Source organism: Ictalurus punctatus, chromosome 5 (assembly GCF_001660625.3).
Source record: "Ictalurus punctatus breed USDA103 chromosome 5, Coco_2.0, whole genome shotgun sequence".
NCBI lineage: Eukaryota > Metazoa > Chordata > Actinopteri > Siluriformes > Ictaluridae > Ictalurus > Ictalurus punctatus.
In genome coordinates this window covers 7,147,267-7,167,397 of record NC_030420.2, presented here as the reverse complement: position 1 = coordinate 7,167,397, position 20,131 = coordinate 7,147,267, and the positions used below count along the sequence as shown (strand labels likewise).

At 37.1% G+C, this 20,131-nt stretch overlaps 1 protein-coding gene across 2 annotated transcripts; it reads left to right on the top strand.

The window, feature by feature from the left end:
• The first annotated feature begins 2,981 nt into the window (after positions 1–2,981).
• On the top strand, positions 2,982–18,898 carry plod1a (procollagen-lysine, 2-oxoglutarate 5-dioxygenase 1a). Of its 2 annotated transcripts, none has more exons than XM_047155305.1 (19): positions 2,982–3,219; positions 5,235–5,326; positions 5,441–5,574; positions 6,196–6,359; positions 7,270–7,382; positions 7,523–7,586; positions 8,542–8,639; positions 8,756–8,857; positions 9,605–9,736; positions 9,989–10,110; positions 10,289–10,393; positions 10,623–10,748; positions 10,945–11,086; positions 12,466–12,579; positions 12,695–12,760; positions 12,887–12,991; positions 13,129–13,275; positions 14,916–15,041; positions 18,229–18,898. In XM_047155305.1, the coding sequence occupies exons 1-19, from the start codon at positions 3,126–3,128 to the stop codon at positions 18,382–18,384; spliced, it is 2,202 nt and encodes a 733-aa protein (XP_047011261.1). In that variant the 5' UTR covers positions 2,982–3,125; the 3' UTR covers positions 18,385–18,898. The 2 variants fall into 2 exon arrangements, with proteins under 2 accessions (XP_047011261.1, XP_053536126.1); XM_053680151.1 differs by lacking the exon at positions 14,916–15,041 and adding an exon at positions 14,609–14,734.
• The last annotated feature ends 1,233 nt before the right edge of the window (positions 18,899–20,131 follow it).

The following is a 20,131-nucleotide window of genomic DNA, read 5'->3' as shown; positions in this document are numbered from 1 at the left end:
TTTTGTTTAGTAATTATTTCCTTTTCCATTCCCCCCATGGATTCACTTTTGCCACTATAACATGTATCTACTCTCATTTGTTGTTTTATCAGGTACACCTACTAGGTGTGAGGATGCATCTTCTTTTGCTTTCATCCACCACTAGAAAAGGGCTATAATACTGATGGGAGTTGTTTATGAAATAACTGGGTCAGTCTCCATGAGACTGTAGTGAATCACCAGTCCTCGTGTAGTTTTGAAGAACTGTTGGGAGAATATATATATTTAGTGCTAAAGTTAGCTAAATAAAGGGGGAATGTGTAACCAGTGTATCAGTGATTCTGGTTTAAATCTTGTGAAATGCAGTTCAACAATCCCTCAGTCTGATTTCGCCTTTGTATGCAGGTAAACCTATATTGGACTTTAGAAGGCAGAAGTAATTTGAAAGGCAATAATAATGTTGAGGTCGGTAAGCTAAAGCTATTATAAAAGAAATAATCATGCAAAAATTCTAAGTGAGGCAGAATAATATTAGGGGTAGGTTAGCTACATTAGTGTTATTGCATTGAATGGGCTGTATCATGTGCTAGAAACTGCAGAGCAAATTCTATTGGTGTGCTATCAGTTTAATGAACACACAGGTTTTTAGTCATAGGTATTAAAAAACAAAACAAAACAAAAACACCAACAGACTCATTCAGTTTAATGGTATTAATACTAACTTATGAACTGTAAATCCTCTTCCTAGCAAAGCTAAAGATGAGATACCAACATCTGCATACCAACTATGCATACCAACATTTCTTATTATCATTGGATCATGATCTCCTCCTCCACTTGATATAATCTGTCCAGAATGTACACTCTGTCCTAATTATACTGTGTCTACTTTCATTCTGACAATAGTTTTATCCACTTACCCAAAACATATTGTTTTATATTAATTAAATAAGAAATTGATTGCTTTTCTCATGACAAAAACACACTAAATAACAGCCTTGGACACTTACAAGGCATCTGATACTCATTGTGAAGCTTGTGGCTAGAAAAGTGTACAATCTTGATGGTTGCATTATTGCACTGGGCATCCACAATTTTGTGCATGCATACATATAGTAGATGTACTAGCTTCCAATGGGTAAATACATTTTAAAACACTGTGATAAGAGCCTTTTGGAGCAAGCTTGACTTGTTTTAGAAGTTGTAATAGACAACACCATGTTTTTAAGGTGATTTTATTCAGATTTTTTTTTAGCAGTTAGTGGAGGACAAACATGACATTCTGGGGAGTTTGTCAACGTGCTCCAGGATAAGTCAATAGTTGGTTGCTTGCAATGTTAATGAAATGACTCTTGAATGAAATGAAAGATGGTGGTTCTTGGCCATGACTAAACATGAAAAGTACTAGAATCTCTAGCAAAGGTTAGAGGTCTGGCCAAAGCCACATTAAGCTAATGCATGGCCCAGGGCTGATGAACATGAGGCCCCACCTGTACTACAGGACTACTAAATGCAACAGTAAACCAGGACGTAAGCTACTCAGGCAGGATAAAACTTAGGGCGAAAAACTTGTGTTTACTTATGATCAATCCCAGCCAGATGCGATTCTGATATGTTTTTTCAACATGAGTAAGACAAGCATCTCACAACAATCTTTAGAAGTGGGTGAGCCCATGTGTCCTGCAGTGCTTGTTTTACATGCAGTCTGTATTTCATTAAAATTCATTGCATTCATTCAAATGCATTAAAATTCATACTTTGTTATTGTTAAACATAAAACAAAACCAATTTCATGACATTCAGATAATTCCCCCTGTAAAGATATAATCATTAAATGTACATTTCATAAACTTGCACTCTGCATTTCTTTGCCAATTCCAATCTGGCTTTCTGATTTTTACTGCTGATTAGTGGTTTGCATCTTGTAGTATGGCCTCTATATTTCTGTTCACAAAATCTGCTTTGAATGGTGGATTGTGATACCTTCACCCCTGCCATGTGAAGGTTGTTGATGCCAATAACTGTTGATTTTGGGTTTTTCTTCACAGCTTTCACAATGTTCCTGTCATCAGCTACTGTTGAATGGGTCCTTGGCTGACCCATTCAGTGTCTGTTGCTCAGTACACCAGTGGTTTCTTTCTTTTTAAGGACAGTCCAATGATTTTACCTCTTTTCTTAGCTTCAAAATGGCTTGCTTTTCTCCTTTAGACAGCTCTCTGATCTTCATGCTGGCTTATCATTTTAATAACCTGTCTTCACAGGTGAAACGGAAGGCTAAAACCAAGAGTAGATGTTCCAAGCTATTTATTGTTTAGATAATCAATCTAACAGGACACACCTGGGTAACAAGAAACACCCATCAATCACATATGTCATTAATTCTGCTCATCTACAAATTGGATGATCTGATACAGTCGGTTAACACATCTAGATATAAATACCAGAAAATATAAGCTGAAAATTTGAAATTCTTTTCTCATATTAATTTTTGATCACAAACCAAATTTCTTCAGTCTACAGCAAAAACAAATGAACTGGCCTTGCTGATCCAATAGTTTTGGCTGGGACTGTAGATGAGTAATTCCACTTTTAACTGAGTAAAAAAATTGGGTATTTTTACCCCCTCTGCTGATCACCAACATGATCAGTATAATCCAAGACCAGCTAGGTTTTACTTACACTCATTAACACCAACTCTTATAACCACAGCCTACTGTATGGTGCTGTAAAGGGTTTCTTTTTGTGTTTTCAGAAGGGTAGCCTGGTAATTCATATTTCATATAGACCAATAAACTTAGCTAGCAAGTTACCACAAAAACATCTTGTGGTTTAGATACATTGATGTTCTGTTAAAAAAAAACAAAAAAACAAAAACAAAACAAACAACAAAAACCAAGAACAAACCTGAAGTCCCTGCTCAAGCTGTATGCCTAAAAATCACTGTATCCCTGTCCTGCCCCTGCCTTTACTAGCTGTGTGCTAATGTTGCATAGCGTCGTAGCTAACTGGGCAGTCTCATTGCAAAGGGTGGGCTTAGCTCAGTTTATATATATTAAGCTAACTTTTACTCGAAACAGCTACAGAATCCACGACACCCTTGTTATCTCAAGAGTGTGCACAAGTTAAAAAGAAAAAAGAAAAAAAAGATGAAGACTAAACCGCTAGCATCTTTGTTTGGACTTCTATGCTTGAGCGTGTTTTCGCCGTTACACTGTGAGCCAAAGGGACCAATTCCTGAAGGTAAAGCTGAGATTGATTTAGGATACAAAAAGCTCCCAATATTAGTCTGTACAAACGTAGCATAAACAAATTAGAGCTTGTAGTTGATGAAAGGTATAGGCTCATGGAAATAGTAAGAATGAAGTTTATGATAAAAAATAAATAAAAAAATAAATAAATAAAATCCGGGGAAAGTTTGGTGTGTGTTCAGTTGACCGCCGCTGACGTGGAGTGTTCGGTTATGCAGCAGCGGCTCTGATTTTTATTTATTTATTTTTATTATTATATCATCATTTTTGGTCTCAGTTTTTAGACATGTGGAAACATAAAACCGTACGATATTTATTTATTTATCGGCTCAACTGTTTAACCCAGTACTGTCAGGCTGAAATTATTTACTGTGTCAGTGTAACAGCTAAATTCATCCTTCCGGAATCTCCAACACATGAGGAGTTTCCTCTTATTGGTGATTTTTTATTAAAAGTATTCTGCTTTATTGACGCTATTTTCTTATGAATGATAATTTGTTTGTCGGTGTTAGACTTTACTTTGAGATGGTACATTGACAAGATCCGCTTTCTTTCCACCGTTTTGTTTCCTTTTACAGCCCTGAAAGCTGAATAAGCAAATCCTTACAGTTGCGCCATAAATGCCAAAAACAACAACAACCCTCTTTTTCCTTACAGTTAATAGGATATACGCATGTGACTGTCAAAACAAACAAACAAAACGTAAAACCTTACCACACAGTTCAATGCATTCAATAAATTAGTAGAAATACGTGGGTGGAAAAAGGTGGAACTTGTCCCCATTATTCACAACCCTTAAGGCACGTAGGCTGCAGTGCTCCCCATTTCCCATTTCATGTAGCTGCTGCTGAACATGGGACATATATAACATGTATGAATATATATATAGTTCCATTTTATATAGCTTTAATTTTTTTAAATTAATTTACAATAATATATAAGTTCTCTCTTTTTTTGCTCATAGTTACAGTTATGTTTTGGAAGTTCAAATGAAACATGCCTTCCCATGTTACATTAAAGTGTTCATTTATATTTATTCATTTGATACACACTTTATAGATACTCTAAAAATAAATGTGAGACAGGTTATGATGTAGGCATACAGCCAGGGTTTAACTTGAAACTTTGTGTGACGCTGTGTGTGTGTGTGTGTGTGTGTGTGTGTGTGTGTGTGTGTGTGTGTGTATGTATTACTATTTTTTGTCAAACCTACAAGTTTGGATGTGGACAAAGCAGATATGCATGTTTGTAAGAAATAAAATGATGTTAAAATGCATGGTATTTAATTAGTAATTCATGCTGTTCATCCTTAATGCAAAGCAAGCACTATTTAGATACAAGACCAATGGACCCTTATAGTGGACTTACAGGTGTAATAAAATATCTGGCGTTCGAGGTATTATTATTATTAAAGAGAGGGGCTAGGGCGCTATCATTTAAACCTACCATCCACCTTGGCATACATGCAGCTGATTTAATTGTGGGTTAAGGCTCTTGTTCAATTGGCCAAACAGTGGGATATTCTGATCACCAGCTCAAATGTTTAAACACTGAGGTTCATCTGCGTGAAGTGCACATGCAGTCTCTAACATTTGCATTCACACTCCCACTTTTGTGTGTGTGACCGCTGCTATTTTCTCACCTACTCTCTTACCAAACTTCACTTGTCAATTTGAAACCTTGAGCACTTACAGCTGGATTTTTATAAGACATTAAGAAAGTGTTTACTCTATAATTTTTGTTGACCTGCAACAGAGAGCTAAATCCGTGCACCGTAATTTGAAGTGTAATTAAAAAAAGAAATGGCCACACGTCATTTTTATAAGCAGACTACTCTGTTATTTTTAAGTTGCATGCATACTAAAAGAAATCCGCTCCATAAGATTACACTCCCTAAAACCTATGCACACAAAGTACTTTTATTTCTGGCATCTTATGACTTTATTGTAAAAAAAAAAAAAAAAAAAAGTCATTTCTGCATGTCTTTTTTTTTTTTTTTCTCCACAGGAAAGCTCCTCGTATTAACTGTAGCTACAAAAGAAACAGATGGATTTAAGCGGTTCATGAGCTCTGCACGCCACTTTAATTACACAATTAAGGTACAGAAAGTGTCAATGCAAACCAGATATTCCTCCAGTTTTAAGCATGTTTGCACTCGTGCAGCTGTTGCTCACAATGATAAACTCACAATCATTTATTTTGCCCTTTTGTAGGTTCTTGGGAGGGGTGAGAAATGGACCGGTGGAGACTACATGTCTGCACCAGGAGGAGGACAGAAAGTGCGACTTTTGAAATCTGCCTTGGACAGCATAAAGGAAGGGGATAAAATCATCCTGTTTGTAGACAGGTATTTACTCCTACTCATGATTTATTTCACTAAATTATGCATCCATTGAAGCTAATGTTACGCTGAAATTAAAAGTTTTGTCTGAAATGAAAACTGAAGTTCAAGGCTGTGGCCAGAAATGTAGGATTGCATAAATCATTGTATAAATAAATTGCTTTTAATTAACACTTTTTTTCTATTTTTATAACATTTGACTGAAAAGGTACAGTATAGTGAAAAATGATCCTTTTTGACGTGAGTCAATTAATTTGATCGCAAAAAGCATAAAATGATAATCTAGTGACGTGAATATGGAATTTAACAGTGACATAATGGATTCACTGTCCACATCATGGATTAAAACACCCCCCTGAAATATCACCATGCTGCCACTGAAGGAATATATTGGCCATGTGGCTTTTTAACCATTACATGTAATTCTCACTGAGATTTGCTCTATTCATAAGTTTGTTGTATTTTGAAAAAAAACTGTCAATGTCTTAATGAGCAAAAACTAAATTTGTGGCCAACCATTTCAATTTTACATTTTTTGTTAGTTGATATCTTTAGTGCATTTGTGCTTAAAGCTAGTGAATAGCGTTAAAAAAGTCCTTCTTAATCTTGTCCTGGGATCCCCTGCAGCTATGATGTGATCTTCTCCTCGGGCCCAAAAGAACTCCTGAAGAAGTTCCAGCAGGCCAAGCACAAAGTGGTCTTCTCTGCTGAGACCCTCATCTGGCCGGACCGCCATCTGGAGGACAAGCACCCGCATGTCAGAGAGGGGAAGAGATTTCTCGGAGCAGGAGGCATGTGTTTGTCTCATCGATGACACTGCAAACATTGTTAACTAGGCTGTTAGCACTTGAAGTTGTTTAATATTTGCACTGACATTCCCAACCCTGGTCCTGGAGAACCACCTGTCCTGTACATTGGAGTGTTTTCCCAGCATCTGATTCAACTAATCAGCTAATTAGGTGTGTTAGAGCAGGAAAAACCCTCAAATGTGCTGGACTAACTAAGGAATGAAAATGCTGTTATTGGAAAATAATCAATGATAGGATTATTTGCTGCTTCATGGCATGCTGTTACCACTGTTACCAAAGCTGATCTTCCAATAACAGTACATCCTTATTGTTTTTTTCTTTCTTTCTTTCTTTTTTTTTTTTATTAAAGAAATATTTTTTATGCATTTAGAGTTAGTTACATTTAATGTTGTGAAAGATCCTCAAAACACACTGGCTGTTATCTGTTTTCACTCATATTATTATACCTGTAAACAGTTGTTCCCTCCCTCACTATACTGTATTAGAATGAGTCTTGCCGCCAGAACTGTAATAGAAAATGAATCAACACTTTTGGACCAATCAGAGTTGAGAATTCAGCAGTGCTGTGGTATAAGAGAGGAATAATACTGTGAGCGAGAGTATATTTCTTATTCACTTACAAGAAAGGGGTTTCAAATGCTTCCACATTAAATACTTAAAGCTGCCCCTTTCCCCCTACCTTCTCTCTGACATCAGTGAATTTACTGCATTGTTATGAGCTGATGTAGTGAGCTAACAGCTGGCACCCCCCTCCCCCCTCTCGCCCCACGTCCATGATAATGTGAAAATCAGACATGGGAACATGATACAGGAAATCGTAGGACAATTTCATTTGTTCTACCTCATGTTTCTGCTGTAGTACTCAGAGTGCATCTTCCTTCTCTATATCCAGGCTTCATCGGCTATGCCCAAAACCTTAAAAAGATGGTCTCCGATTGGTCAGGGAAAGATGACGACAGTGACCAGCTCTTTTATACCAAGATATACATCAACCCTGAGAAGCGGGTGAGCAGTATCTTTATAATTCAAGTTTTGTAAGAGAAAGAAGTGGTTTGTCTCTTTTTCCTGTCTTTTTTTTTTTTCTTTCTTCGCTTTAATAAGTTGTTTTAGTGCTGACATTTTCTCCCCTGTCATTTTCTCCACAGAAATCCATAAATATAACTCTCGACAGCAAGTGCAGAATGTTCCAGAACCTGCACGGAGCTCTAGGTGAGTGTGTGCTGGGTAAATATAGATATAGACAAAAGAAGAGAAGAGAAGACTGCCGACTGGACTTTACAGGGAAGCAAAGTTGCTGACTAGTCCAAGAACAGTGTAACAGCAGTGCAGATTTTATTGCCAATAAAAACCCTACACCAGGAGGGACTGAAAAAAAACAACCCTTCCCTTTTTCTGTAAATTTCCTGTTTAATGAGGCCTTAGCTTTGGCATGCTTTGATGGAAAGGTAGAAGATGGAATTGATGATCTACCTCGCATTGAGCCTGGGCTCTTTTCTTCATGAGGGCTCACTGCAGGGGTGGAAGCCAGAGCCTTGGCTTTCTTCCAAGCTTCTGTAAGCCCTGGTTTTCCCGCCTGCCTCCTTTTGCCTGAGGGAATGGAATGTGAGAGTCAACTGTAGGATGTGCCTGTGCACACGTAGGCCAGCTGAATGCAAAGCCACCATTCATTCTTATTTTGGACTTCTGTCCTGCGATATCTGGGTGCTAAGAGAAACCTTCTGTATGCTCTCAATGCCTCAGCTCTCGCTCACAAGTGGCTGTTTTAAAACCAACGTAAACAGCTGGGCCTCTGGTTAAATTAATGATGAGCCACCAGATGCTTTGGTTAAATGTCATTTACATGGCATGTTTATGTTGTGGAATTACAGAAATCAATCTGTTCTATATCAACAATACATCTCAATAAATATTTAAGCAGTGACTCAAGCTGTTCACTTCAGTTCTACAGTATTTCCTGTATTGGCAGTAGATAAAAGAATCACTTGGTTTGAGATTTGTGTTTAGATAAGTGCAAAAATCTGGACGTACAAAAGAGCTTTCTTTCTCCATCCCAGTGCGAAACCTATCTTTCTGGGTCATTTAACAACACACAGCTCTAACTACTACAAAGAAGCTTGAAAGGGAATGTTGATGAGATGTTTTTTTTCTTTTCTTCCCCGAGCAGATGAAGTGGTACTAAAGTTCGAGAACGGAAGGGTGCGGGCCAGAAATATGCTCTATGACACCCTACCTATTATTGTCCATGGAAATGGGCCTACAAAGGTAGACTTTTTATTTACTTATCATTCCTTTGAAAAAAAAAAAATCCTTAATTTGCCTATTTTTCATTAATGCCTCTGCATCCATGTTATGAATCAGCATTTGCATGCGTTTTCCAGCTTCAGATAAATTACCTCGGCAACTACATCCCAAAAGTGTGGACCTTCGAGACCGGCTGTACAGTTTGCCGTGAGGACTTGCGGCCTCTCACAGGACTCAAGGTGGGAAATTACTTTTGACACATAATGCCTTTAAATTTTTGCTTTGAGTCTCCTACTATGGCAGACTTAGAATTTTAGACTCTTAGAATTTTTTACTTTTACTGTAACTACATACCCTCCCAATTAGTTTAGCTGGAGTTCCTTGTAATTCATTGTAATATGCTTTATAGTGAATAAACTGAAAAAGAAGGTGGGACTTAAATGCAGTAATTCTTGATGTCAGTATTACGAGTAATTAATTTTTAAAAAATTATATTTATTGTTTTATTTGGTGAGGTTTATTTATTTGTTTTTTGATGTAATACTTTAAAGAATCAAAAGTCCCATCTCCAAGCTCACAGATAAACTTGGTTTTATAAGGTTTCATAAGACAATCATCATCAAGAATGTTCAGACATATGATGAATTTAGTTGTAGATGTTTTACATTTGATCTACAGTATGAGAGTAATAAGCACGTGTATAAAACAAGTAAAGGTCTACTGTACTTTTACAAGCCATTATAGGCTGTAAATGACTTTCTCGGCTAAGTTTATTACCATTTATTAGTTATTTAATGGGATTATGAGATTGCTTAATAAGAAACCTTCTACATAAGATTTAATAAGGTTACTTTCTAATGGTCTCAGAATTCTACTCATGTAAATGGGAAGATTTTACCTGTTGGAAACGGCAAGGCTGGTCGATTTGGATCATTCTCAGTGGACACTTTTACAGTGTGGATACTGAGCTTGTCGTTCTTCTGCAGGAGAGTGAATATCCAGGAGTGGTCATCGGCATCTTTATTCAGCAGCCAACTCCCTTCGTAACGGTCTTCTTTGAGCGCCTTCTCCGCCTCCAGTACCCAAAAAATCGCCTTAAACTCTTCATTTACAACCAAGTGAGATTTTATTCCTCATCATTTCAATTCATATGTTTTAAATATGTTTATATGAATCAAACCGTGTAGGTACGTTCACTAAAGTGATAAATGGGTGTACATTTGGGTGTTGCCAAATATTTTATTCTGTCATTATCCAAAAAAAAACCCCAATGCATTTACCTTTTAAAATGAACCACTTTACACCAAAGTTTTTTTTTTTTTTAAATCTGTTGTCTCCATTATAATTTATTTTTTTACAATCTTTTCCAGGAGCCTCATCATGACCAGCATGTCCACGCTTTTCTACAGAATCATGAGGCGGAGTATCAAGCTGTGAAGCTGATTGGGCCCGATGAGGGTGTTGACCATGTTACCTCACACAATATAGGCTTGTGAGTTTTGTTTAAATGCCAATGACATTCATGAAAGCAAGGTGTAAATTCAGATCAGGCTAACATGCCATACCATGTCTTATGTGTCCTGTGCGTCATGCCTGGAATATGAGGGTAATTATTATCCCATTTTCTGGAATAAGACTGTAATTGTCTTTGTTGTTTTTTTTCCTCACAGTGATATGTGTCGAGACGACACCGACTGCGATTACTTCTTTAATTTGGATGCAGATGTGGTTTTGAAAAACGAAGACACACTTAAGATACTAATTGAGTTAAACAAGTAAGTGAGACCTTTTTGTTTGCGATTTTAAAAATTGAGTTGGATATAAATAAAAAATATGAATATGAACATTATACACTTCTCTACAACAAGATTTATTGTTACCTCTCGTAAGGTTGTGGAAGTGTAACGGCAGCTTTCACACCAAAGTGCATAGACACCATTACTAAACCCGGTGCCACTCCTTCTTGTCATTTTTGAAATCACCATCTCATTCCTTACTCCACAGGCCATTCATAACACCGATGATGAGCAAGCCTGGCCGCCTGTGGTCTAATTTCTGGGGAGCTCTTAGTGCTGACGGCTACTACGCCAGGGCTGAGGATTATGTGGATATCGTTCAGGGACGCAGAGTGTGAGTCTGTCTTAAGCGTTGCTTTTTTTTTATTTACCCACCATGCACGGAGGGGTATAATTTCTTGATGGTAAAGAGAGATCAGTGGTGAACTATGTTAACAGATTGTCCAACATATATAGGGAACATAGACTGAGTTTGGCATACTGTTTTATTTATATATATATATATATATATATTTTGTGTTATCCCCCAGGGGTATCTGGAACGTTCCATATGTGTCTCAGGTGTACCTGCTGAGAGCGGACATTCTAAGGAACGAACTGAAGGCTCCTGATCTCTACCATTCAGCGACCCTTGACCCAGATATGGCCTTCTGTGCCAGAGTGCGGGACCAGGTCGGTACACTGATGATTTTTCTTCAACAACATCCTTTCAGAAAACCACTGCATAGAAGTGATTTTGCAAAATAGCTCCGGTTAATATTCACATCGAATAACAGAAGGGGAATAATTGCGATCACAGACCTTGATTACATTTATTCATTTAGCAGACGCTTTTATCCAAAGCGACTTACAAATGAGGAAATGCAAGCAAAGCGATATATGAAGCAGAGAACTATACAAGTAGTGCTAGTATACAAGATCTTTAATTGAGTTCTAGAAGAAGCAAAGTGCGCAGAGTAAAGGTGTAAGAGCCAGGGAAAAGTGTTTTTTTAGGGGGGGGGGGGGGGGGTGTTGTTTTTTTTTCAGGGTTTTTTTTTTAAAGGAGTTAGTTAAGTGTTCATGGAAGAGGTGGGTCTTTAGCTGTTTTTTGAAGATAGTGACGGATTCTGCTGTTCAGATTGAGGTTGGAAGTTCATTCCACCACTGAGGGACAGATAGTTTAAAGGTTCTGGAAAGGGACCTTGAGCCACGATGAGTAGGCACTACTAAGCGTTGGTCATTAATCGATTGCAGATTGCGTGAGGGGATTGTAAGCCTTCAGGAGAGTGTTGAGGTAGGGGAGTGTTCTTCCAGACATTGCATTATGGCAATGCTGTTGGTGCTAGCTGGGCTGGTTTGAGTATTTCAGAAACTGCTGGTCTCCTGGAATTTTCACACACAGTAGTTCTAAGAGTTTACACAGAACAGTGTGGAAAACAAAAAACATCCAGCGATCGGTAGTTCTGTGGCGTTCTATAGGTGGAAACGACTTGTTGATGAGAGAGGTCAGAGGAGAATGACCAGACTGCTTTTGAGCTGACAGCAATTCTACGGTAACTCAAATAACCACTTTTATTTACAACTGTGCTGAACAGAAAAGCATCTCGGAACACGCAACACATTAAAACTTGAGGGAGATGGGGTATAACAGCAGAAGACCACATCAGGCCCTACTCTTGTAGGGTTAATTTGTAAAAAAAAAACAAAAAAAAAAACAAACAAACCCACTTCTTTTTGGAGCACTAAACAGATACACAATTGTGGCGATGCATTACACACGTGCATTGAAGGTATGGAAATAGTAGTAGTATGTAGGAGCCAGCAGAATAAATTAGTTTGCGCACATTTTTTTTTTTTTTTTATATGAGCAAAATAATTACGTGTGAGCGCAGATCCTGCTATTGATTACTCGTTATTTTTGGCAATAAACTAACCCATCATGAAATATGGCATAACGTTGTATGTACAGTTGACATACTGGGTATACAATACTTTTAGGTCTTGTGTAGATATTTTTGAAAGATAGTAATGATGCCTATCATATGTAGTCCAATTCTTCTTTTTCCTTTAAGGGAGTCTTCATGTTTGTAACAAATATGCATACGTTTGGCCGAATCCTGAATACAGAAAACTACAAGACGGATCACCTTCATAACGATCTCTGGCAGATCTTTGAAAACCCTGTGGTGCGTGGAAATCTTAGATATCCCTAATAGCACATTGCTGTGTTGCTTATGTGTTTAACTTACTAACGTGTTTTTTTTTTGTTTTGTTTTTTGCCACCACATGATTTCTTTACAGGACTGGGAAGAGCGATACATTCATCCAAATTACTCCAGAATTCTGAAAGACAGCATAGTGGAAAATGTAAGTATCGGAGACTGAAGATTGTTGACGACTGGGGACGTTTTTATTGTACATTTGAGATTTTTTTTTTAGTTGGATTATAAATATTACCTTCCTTACTCATTAACATGTTTGTCTATCATACAGCCGTGCCCTGATGTATACTGGTTTCCTATTTTTACCCAAGTGGCCTGTGAACATCTTGTTGAAGAAATGGAGAATTTCGGCCAGTGGTCAGGAGGTGGCAATGTGGTATGGAGTTTTTCCCAAAGATTGTTTGGGAAGAGTTTCTGTTACAGTTGCAAAACTAAACACAAAATTCTGGTGCAGTTAACACATTTTGATGAGTGTATATTTCTAACCTAATTCTTTTTGTTTTCTTTTTGCAGGACACTAGGATCCAGGGTGGCTACGAGAACGTCCCCACTATTGATATTCACATGAACCAGGTCAACTTTGACAAAGAGTGGCAAAAGTTCCTCTTGGAATATGTTGCACCAGTGACCGAGAAAATGTTTCCTGGGTATTACACAAAGGTAATAAAAAGGCCTTTTAAACTCGCTTTCTCTCTATTTTTAAAAAATTTTGAATGTAATTTTGTTTAACATATAGAATATTATTCTTTCAATGCTGAGATCATTTTCATCTGTTTATGTACTGTCTTGAAGTATGACTGCACCATATTGACTTAAATAGAATATTGCCTTGCAGGGTTGCATTGTGTCGGGCATTAAGGTTGATCTGCAACCATTCCAAAATAAAAAATTGAGGGGCTTTTGAATCACATCGGTTTATATTATAGATATAGATAGAATAGATTATATTGTGTAGCCATAAGTGAAAGTTATTAAAATTACACTCCTGGGCAAAGACAAAAAAAATGTGCCAAGCCCAAAATGGCATAATATTAAACTTTTATAAAAAAAAAAAAAAGGTGGGGGGGGGGGGGGGGGGGGGGTTTAGAAACAGGGAAATTCACTTATATAGTCTTCTTGCACCCAAAGGTATAGTCATAAATATCAAATATTTGAAGTAAAATTCACACGTGTGGGTGTACAAAACTAAAATGAAGTGTGTATATGTATATATATATATATATATATATATATATATATATATATATATATATATATATATATATATATATATATATATATATATATATATATATATATAAAATATTATTATTATTATTATTATATTTTTTATTTATTTAATTTTTTTTTTTTAAGCTGTCCACAAGTTTAACTCCAAGGCTTAAAAATTTAAACAAAATCTAAGGGAAACGCTATCCTATACCTAAAAGCTTAATATTTTGACCTTTTGGGTGTGACCCATTTATTTATTTATTTATTTACTTACTTACTTACTTACTTACTTACTTACTTACTTACTTATTGATTGATTGCCCAGTAGTGTACATTACATCTGTTGCATTCACAATTATTCAGACAGGTTGACCAAATAATGCAAATTAATTAAATTATCAAAAGACTGTCACACTACAAGAGTTATACAGTCTTATCCCTGCGTATTCTGCGTTGTCGATCAGTCAGCAGATTTTAGACACTATCACACTATCACATGCTCACGAATCAGAGCATGACGTCAAAACAAACATGGACGACGACAATTCAATGCCTTTTCACATGTGACACTGTGCATTCCCCACACGCTATACGACGTTGACTCGTACATTTTTAGATCGCCGGGGTTAAGATCGGATTTTATACACCCCATACCACGGGATAAGACTAACCTGAGATTGGAAGACTTATATTGATCATTAATTAGGCATAATTTGTAAATAAACCCCTAAAAGCATAAGTTCTGCGAGATTTGTTTCACCCATGTCTTTTTTCTCATCAGTGTACCTCCTACCTGAACTTTGTAGTGAGGTACAAGCCTGACGAGCAGCCCCTGCTCACCCCGCATCATGATGCGTCTACTTTTACTATTAACATAGCTCTCAACAGCAAAGACGTTGATTATCAGGTAAATGAGGCTCGTTTCACAGATGGAGCTACTGAAAACACAACGAAAAGGCGACACTCTGGCAGCTGTAACAATGCAGGGGAGCTGGGCTTTTCCTCTGTCTGCTTCCCCTCGCTCTTGTTCGTGAATGCTGCATGACCTCTTTTGCATCTGTGTGTGTGTGTCTTGTCTTTCCTTGCAGGCTCAGTTTGACTTGGCGTTTGTAGTTAGGTATAAACCTGATGAACAGCCCTCGTTAAGGCCTCATCATGACGCCTCCACTTTTACTGTAAATATTGCCCTCAATCAGGTGGGGATTGACTTTCAGGTGAGTAAGAGCCTGTGTGTGTTCTGGTGTTCGTGTGTCACAGAATGTGCTGCTTTTTTTTCTGCATGGGAACTGAACACTGGGATTAATATATCAGTGACCTATTATTACATGTTTATATATTATATGAATGTGTATAATTGATAAAATGTTTTTCACCTTGAAGCCTAGAGTAAAGGAACACATCATGCTGCATGTGTAGGCTGAAAGCATTTCTATGTTGGTGATGTCATTATGCTTTTTTTTCTGCATTAACAAGTGTTTCTTGCATGAAGAGCTAAATTGGATTCAATTTGCATTATGGCTTCAGATGATGGACAGACAGTTAAATCACTTCTTTTTACTCTTTCATCTGCATACATTAAAACATGAACGCATTAAAGGCTCAAGCAACCATGTACTGTTTGTCTTCCTATAGGTCTGCCATTATAGTATGTAGTGTTTAGTGTATAGATCAGGGGTGTCCAATCTTATCCGGAAAGGGCCTGTGTGGGTGCAGGTTTTCATTCCTACCAAGCAGAAGCCACACCCGATTCTATTGAAAGTCAAGATCAACTGATTAAACAGGTGGAATCAGGTGTGGCTCCTGATCAGTTGGAATGAAAACCTGCACCCACACAGGCCCTTTGCGGATAAGATTGGACACCCCTTGTTTAGACCTGGGGTTGTCTGAGGTTAAAAATAGTTATAAAAAAAAAGTACTCTTCATGAACTCTAGCATCTTTATATAATCTTTTTTTCATATAGATTAAATATATTTTCTTTTTATTTTAGATATTTGATATATCTATATTACATATAGATTATATTTCATATCTTCATATAATCTTATAATCATGTTTCTGTGTGTTGTCCGTCCATTATATTATTTTATCGTGACTGGAAAAAAAAAAACTTAGTCGTCTAAGATTCGGCCAGCTTATTTATTTATTTTTTTGTTTGTTTGTTTGATTTTACGAGTGATTTTTTTTGTAATTAATATCAACCATGTTGAGAGTGAGTCTCTGCTTTAAGTTTAAGCATTAGTTTGTTTTACTATATGTATAGCTGTATCAGTTTCTAAAAGAGGTTAGAATATAACTGCATTTGGCTTATCATAATAAAACTTCAAATATACAGTGGCCTCCACTAATATTGGCACCCTTGGTAAATATAAGCAAAGGAGGCTGTGAAAAATTGTCTTTATTGTTTAACCTTTTGATCATTTGTTCAAAGAATTCAAAAAATTCTCTGCTTTCATACATATTAAACAATTACAAACACAACACCGGTTTTATATAAAATATATGTTTGTTAAATATAGGAGTGCATCAATTATTGGCACCCCTATGAATTCATATGAGAAAAATATATTTGAAGTACATTCCCATTGATATTTAAAAAATAATTTAGTACACCTGGGTGACTAAAAACAGGAAATTGTTCAACCATGACTTCCTGTTTCGCAGAGGCATAAATATGAGGTAACACAAGCCAAATTGCCTTAGTCATTCATAACAATGTGTAAGACCAAGGAGTATAGGTGTGATGTGCAGCAAAAGGTTGTTGAGCTTCTCAAAATGGGAACTGGCTATAAGAAAATAGCACAAGCATTGAAAATGCCCATTTCCACAATCAGGGCAATAATTAAGAAGTTCCAGTCAACTGGAAATGTTATGAATCAACCTGGAAGAGGACGTGTGTCTATATTGTCGCAACGCACTGTGAAGTTCGAGTGGACAAAAAATCTCCAAGGATCACAGCTGGAGAATTGCAGATGTTAGTTGTGTCTTGGGGTCAGAAAGTCTCCAAAACTACAATCTGAAGTCGCCTACATCACCACAAGTTGTTTGGAAGGGTTTCAAGAAAAAAGCCTCTACTCTCATTAAAAACAAACTCAAGCATCTTCAACTGGAACTTCAAATGGGATCGGGTTCTATGGTCAGATGAAACCAAAATAGAGCTTTTTGATAATAAACACCAGAGGTGGTTTTGGCACACACAGAGAGGTAGCCATATGGAAAAGTACCTCATGCTCACGGTTAAATATGGTGGTGGTTCGTTAATGTTTTGGGGCTGTTTTTCTGCAGAGGACCTGGACATTTTTTTTAGGATACATGGCATCATGGACTTAAACATCAATAGATATTAAATGAAAACCTGACTGCCTCTGCCAGAAAGCTTCAAATGGTCCAGGGTTGGATCTTCCAGCAGGACAATGATCCAAAACATACATCAAAATCAACACAAAACTGGTTTACTGACCACAAAATGAAGATCCTGCCATGGCCATCCCAGTCCCCTGATGTAAACCCCATAGAAAACCTGTGGGGTGAACTGAAGAGGAGAGTCTACCAGAGTGGCCCTCGAAATTTGAAGGATCTGGAGAGATTCTGTGTGGCGGAATGGTCTCAGATCCCTTGCCATGTATTCTCCAACCTCATCAGGCATTATAGGTGAAGACTCAGAACTGTTATCTTGGCAAAGGGAGGTAGCACAAAGTACTGACTAAAAGGCTGCCAATAATTGTTGCACACATATATTTAACAAAGATTTATTTTTTTGGATAAGCCTTTGTGTTTGCAATTGTTTGATATCCATGAGAGCAGAATATTTTTTGTGAATTTTTGGACAAAAAATCAGAAGATTAATCAATAAAGGTAATTTTTCACAGGGACATATTTACCAAGGCTGCCAAAATTAGTGGAGGGTATGGTATAATATACAACTTGAAAAACATTGTGTATTAAGCGTTGCCCAGCTAGATTGACCAAGCTCCCTCTTAATACACCAATAGCTACATTATAGTCTAGATTACTAATAAAAGTAATGCCTAATCTAATGCCAATAGTCTAATAAAAAAAAGTGATAAATTTTGAACATACGAAAATATTCTCAATATCTTGAGAATTAAGATATAATTTAAGATATAATCCGTTTAATATGCAAATTTGTTTAATTCTGTGGTCCAGTGTTTTTCTTTTCTTTCTTTTTTTAAGTTGAAAATCAGGAAGTGTAGTGCTTCTGTATAAATCATCTTCTGCACTAGTATATTTCTCATTTGAAGTAGTAAATAAATAAAGTAGCTTTAGTGGCAGTCTCATGTATTCATTTCATGTGAATTAATAATGGTTAATATAATAATGGACAGGGTTTAATTTGTCAGTAAGCATTGCCATGTGACTAATTATTGTTCCTTTTCATTCAGGGCGGTGGCTGCCGGTTCATCAGGTACGACTGCTCCGTACAGGCTCCGAGGAAAGGTTGGGCCCTTATGCACCCGGGCCGTTTAACACACTACCACGAAGGCCTGCCCACCACTGCGGGTGTCCGATACATCGCTGTCTCATTTGTGGACCCTTAAGTGTAAAATTTTAAAAGTGTTGTAACCATGTTACAGTCACTTTGTTTAGTCCAAGAAATCCAGTGTGAGAGTTGAGACCGAACTGTCAGAGACCGAACTGTCAGAGACAATCAATATAACAGTGCGTTGAAAAAAATAATAATTAAAACTGTGTCTTTCTTTGCCTTGAAAATGTTATAATGTACTAGCACATCTGTAATTGAAAGGCCAACCTTTGAACGCTGTGTACTTTGAATGCAGATGAGGCCTGTACTCCTTTTATTTGTTTTTATTTATTGATCAAATTTTAAAGCAGTCACATCATTCATCTGGTATGTTGTTTGTTTTTAGTGAGTTTGCCTTGGATAACCAAATTATACACTCGTTTTTCTACTTGATAACATTTCCCAGGCAAACGATGCTACTGTTTAGAGAGAAGATAATGTATATTTTGTTTTTCACTGCCTTTTTTAAATTGTCTTTGTCATTTAGTTGTTTTTTATTGACACTCCAATAAAAGTGACTGTTTTGTTTATTATTTTGTTATATTGGGTTAGTGACCATTTTAACACCTTGCATTTACGTACACAGCTTAAGATGAAAAACATCCAGTTTGACCAAGTAAGACCAGCTGACTATGGCTCAAGATGTCAACCTCCTGAAAAGTATATTAATTTATGCACTCAATACTTTATCCTGGGCAAGTCCCACTGGGCAAAGTCAGTACTACACCCTGAATGTGACTCTAATATTGCAGATAGAGAATCATTCTGTATGCGACATGTTTATATAAAAATTAATTGTATTCGTTGACTGATGCACAAAATAGAGAAACTGAAAAGTGTCTAAGGGAAAATCAGTGCTAGAGAGGAAATATGTTATTCACACATCAAATTCAATTCAGCGACATCCTAAAATGGGCTTATATATATATATATATATATATAATGTGTGTGTGTGTGTGTGTGCCATAAAGAATAGCTATAGGAATTATAAGTCCAATTCATAATACATAAAGCCCCTGTCAACTTGTTTTTAGAATAAGCTTATTATTATCTGTAGCTTCTTTGTTGAATTTACTACTAAATGCAAAAGAAAATAAAAGTGCTGAAGTTTTGTAGAAGTTCTGCTCTATCTTTACTATCACTTACTAGTTATTGCAAATAACCGGCTTTGAGTATTTGTTGGTTTTTCCAGATGAGTATCCGAATATTCAGGCTTAAAATCATTCTTAAAAACAAGTCATTTTTATTGCAGCTCAAAATATGTCCAGTAGGTGGCAATGATGGGTTAATAGTGTCCATCCATCTTCAACCGCTTACTCCTTTTCAGGGTCGCGGGGGAACCTGGAGCCTATCCCAAGGAGCATCGGGCACAAGGCGGGGTACACCCTGGACAGGGTGCCAGTGGGTTAATACTTGTATTTTAAATTGTAGTATAAATAAATAAATACCATTGTTTATAGAGCGTTACGGAGGGACTTTTAAGTTGAAGTGTTGAAACACACCCGTGAATCAAGACAGCATTCTTTTCAGCAGCTCATTGGCTACACAATGGTCCGGTGAGTTCCCCAGCCACCAATATACAGCTTGCACTATTCATGTAGGAATGGGGGAAGGAGCTTTTCTTCAGCACAGACTCTCATTGGATTTTGATAGACAGGACATGGAAGCTCCTATTGGTTCAAATGAGGTGTCATTCAATAGGTCACAGCCCAGGGGCCATTGAGCTCAAGCAATTAGGTGTGTTCAGTCGCGCGCTGAGGAGA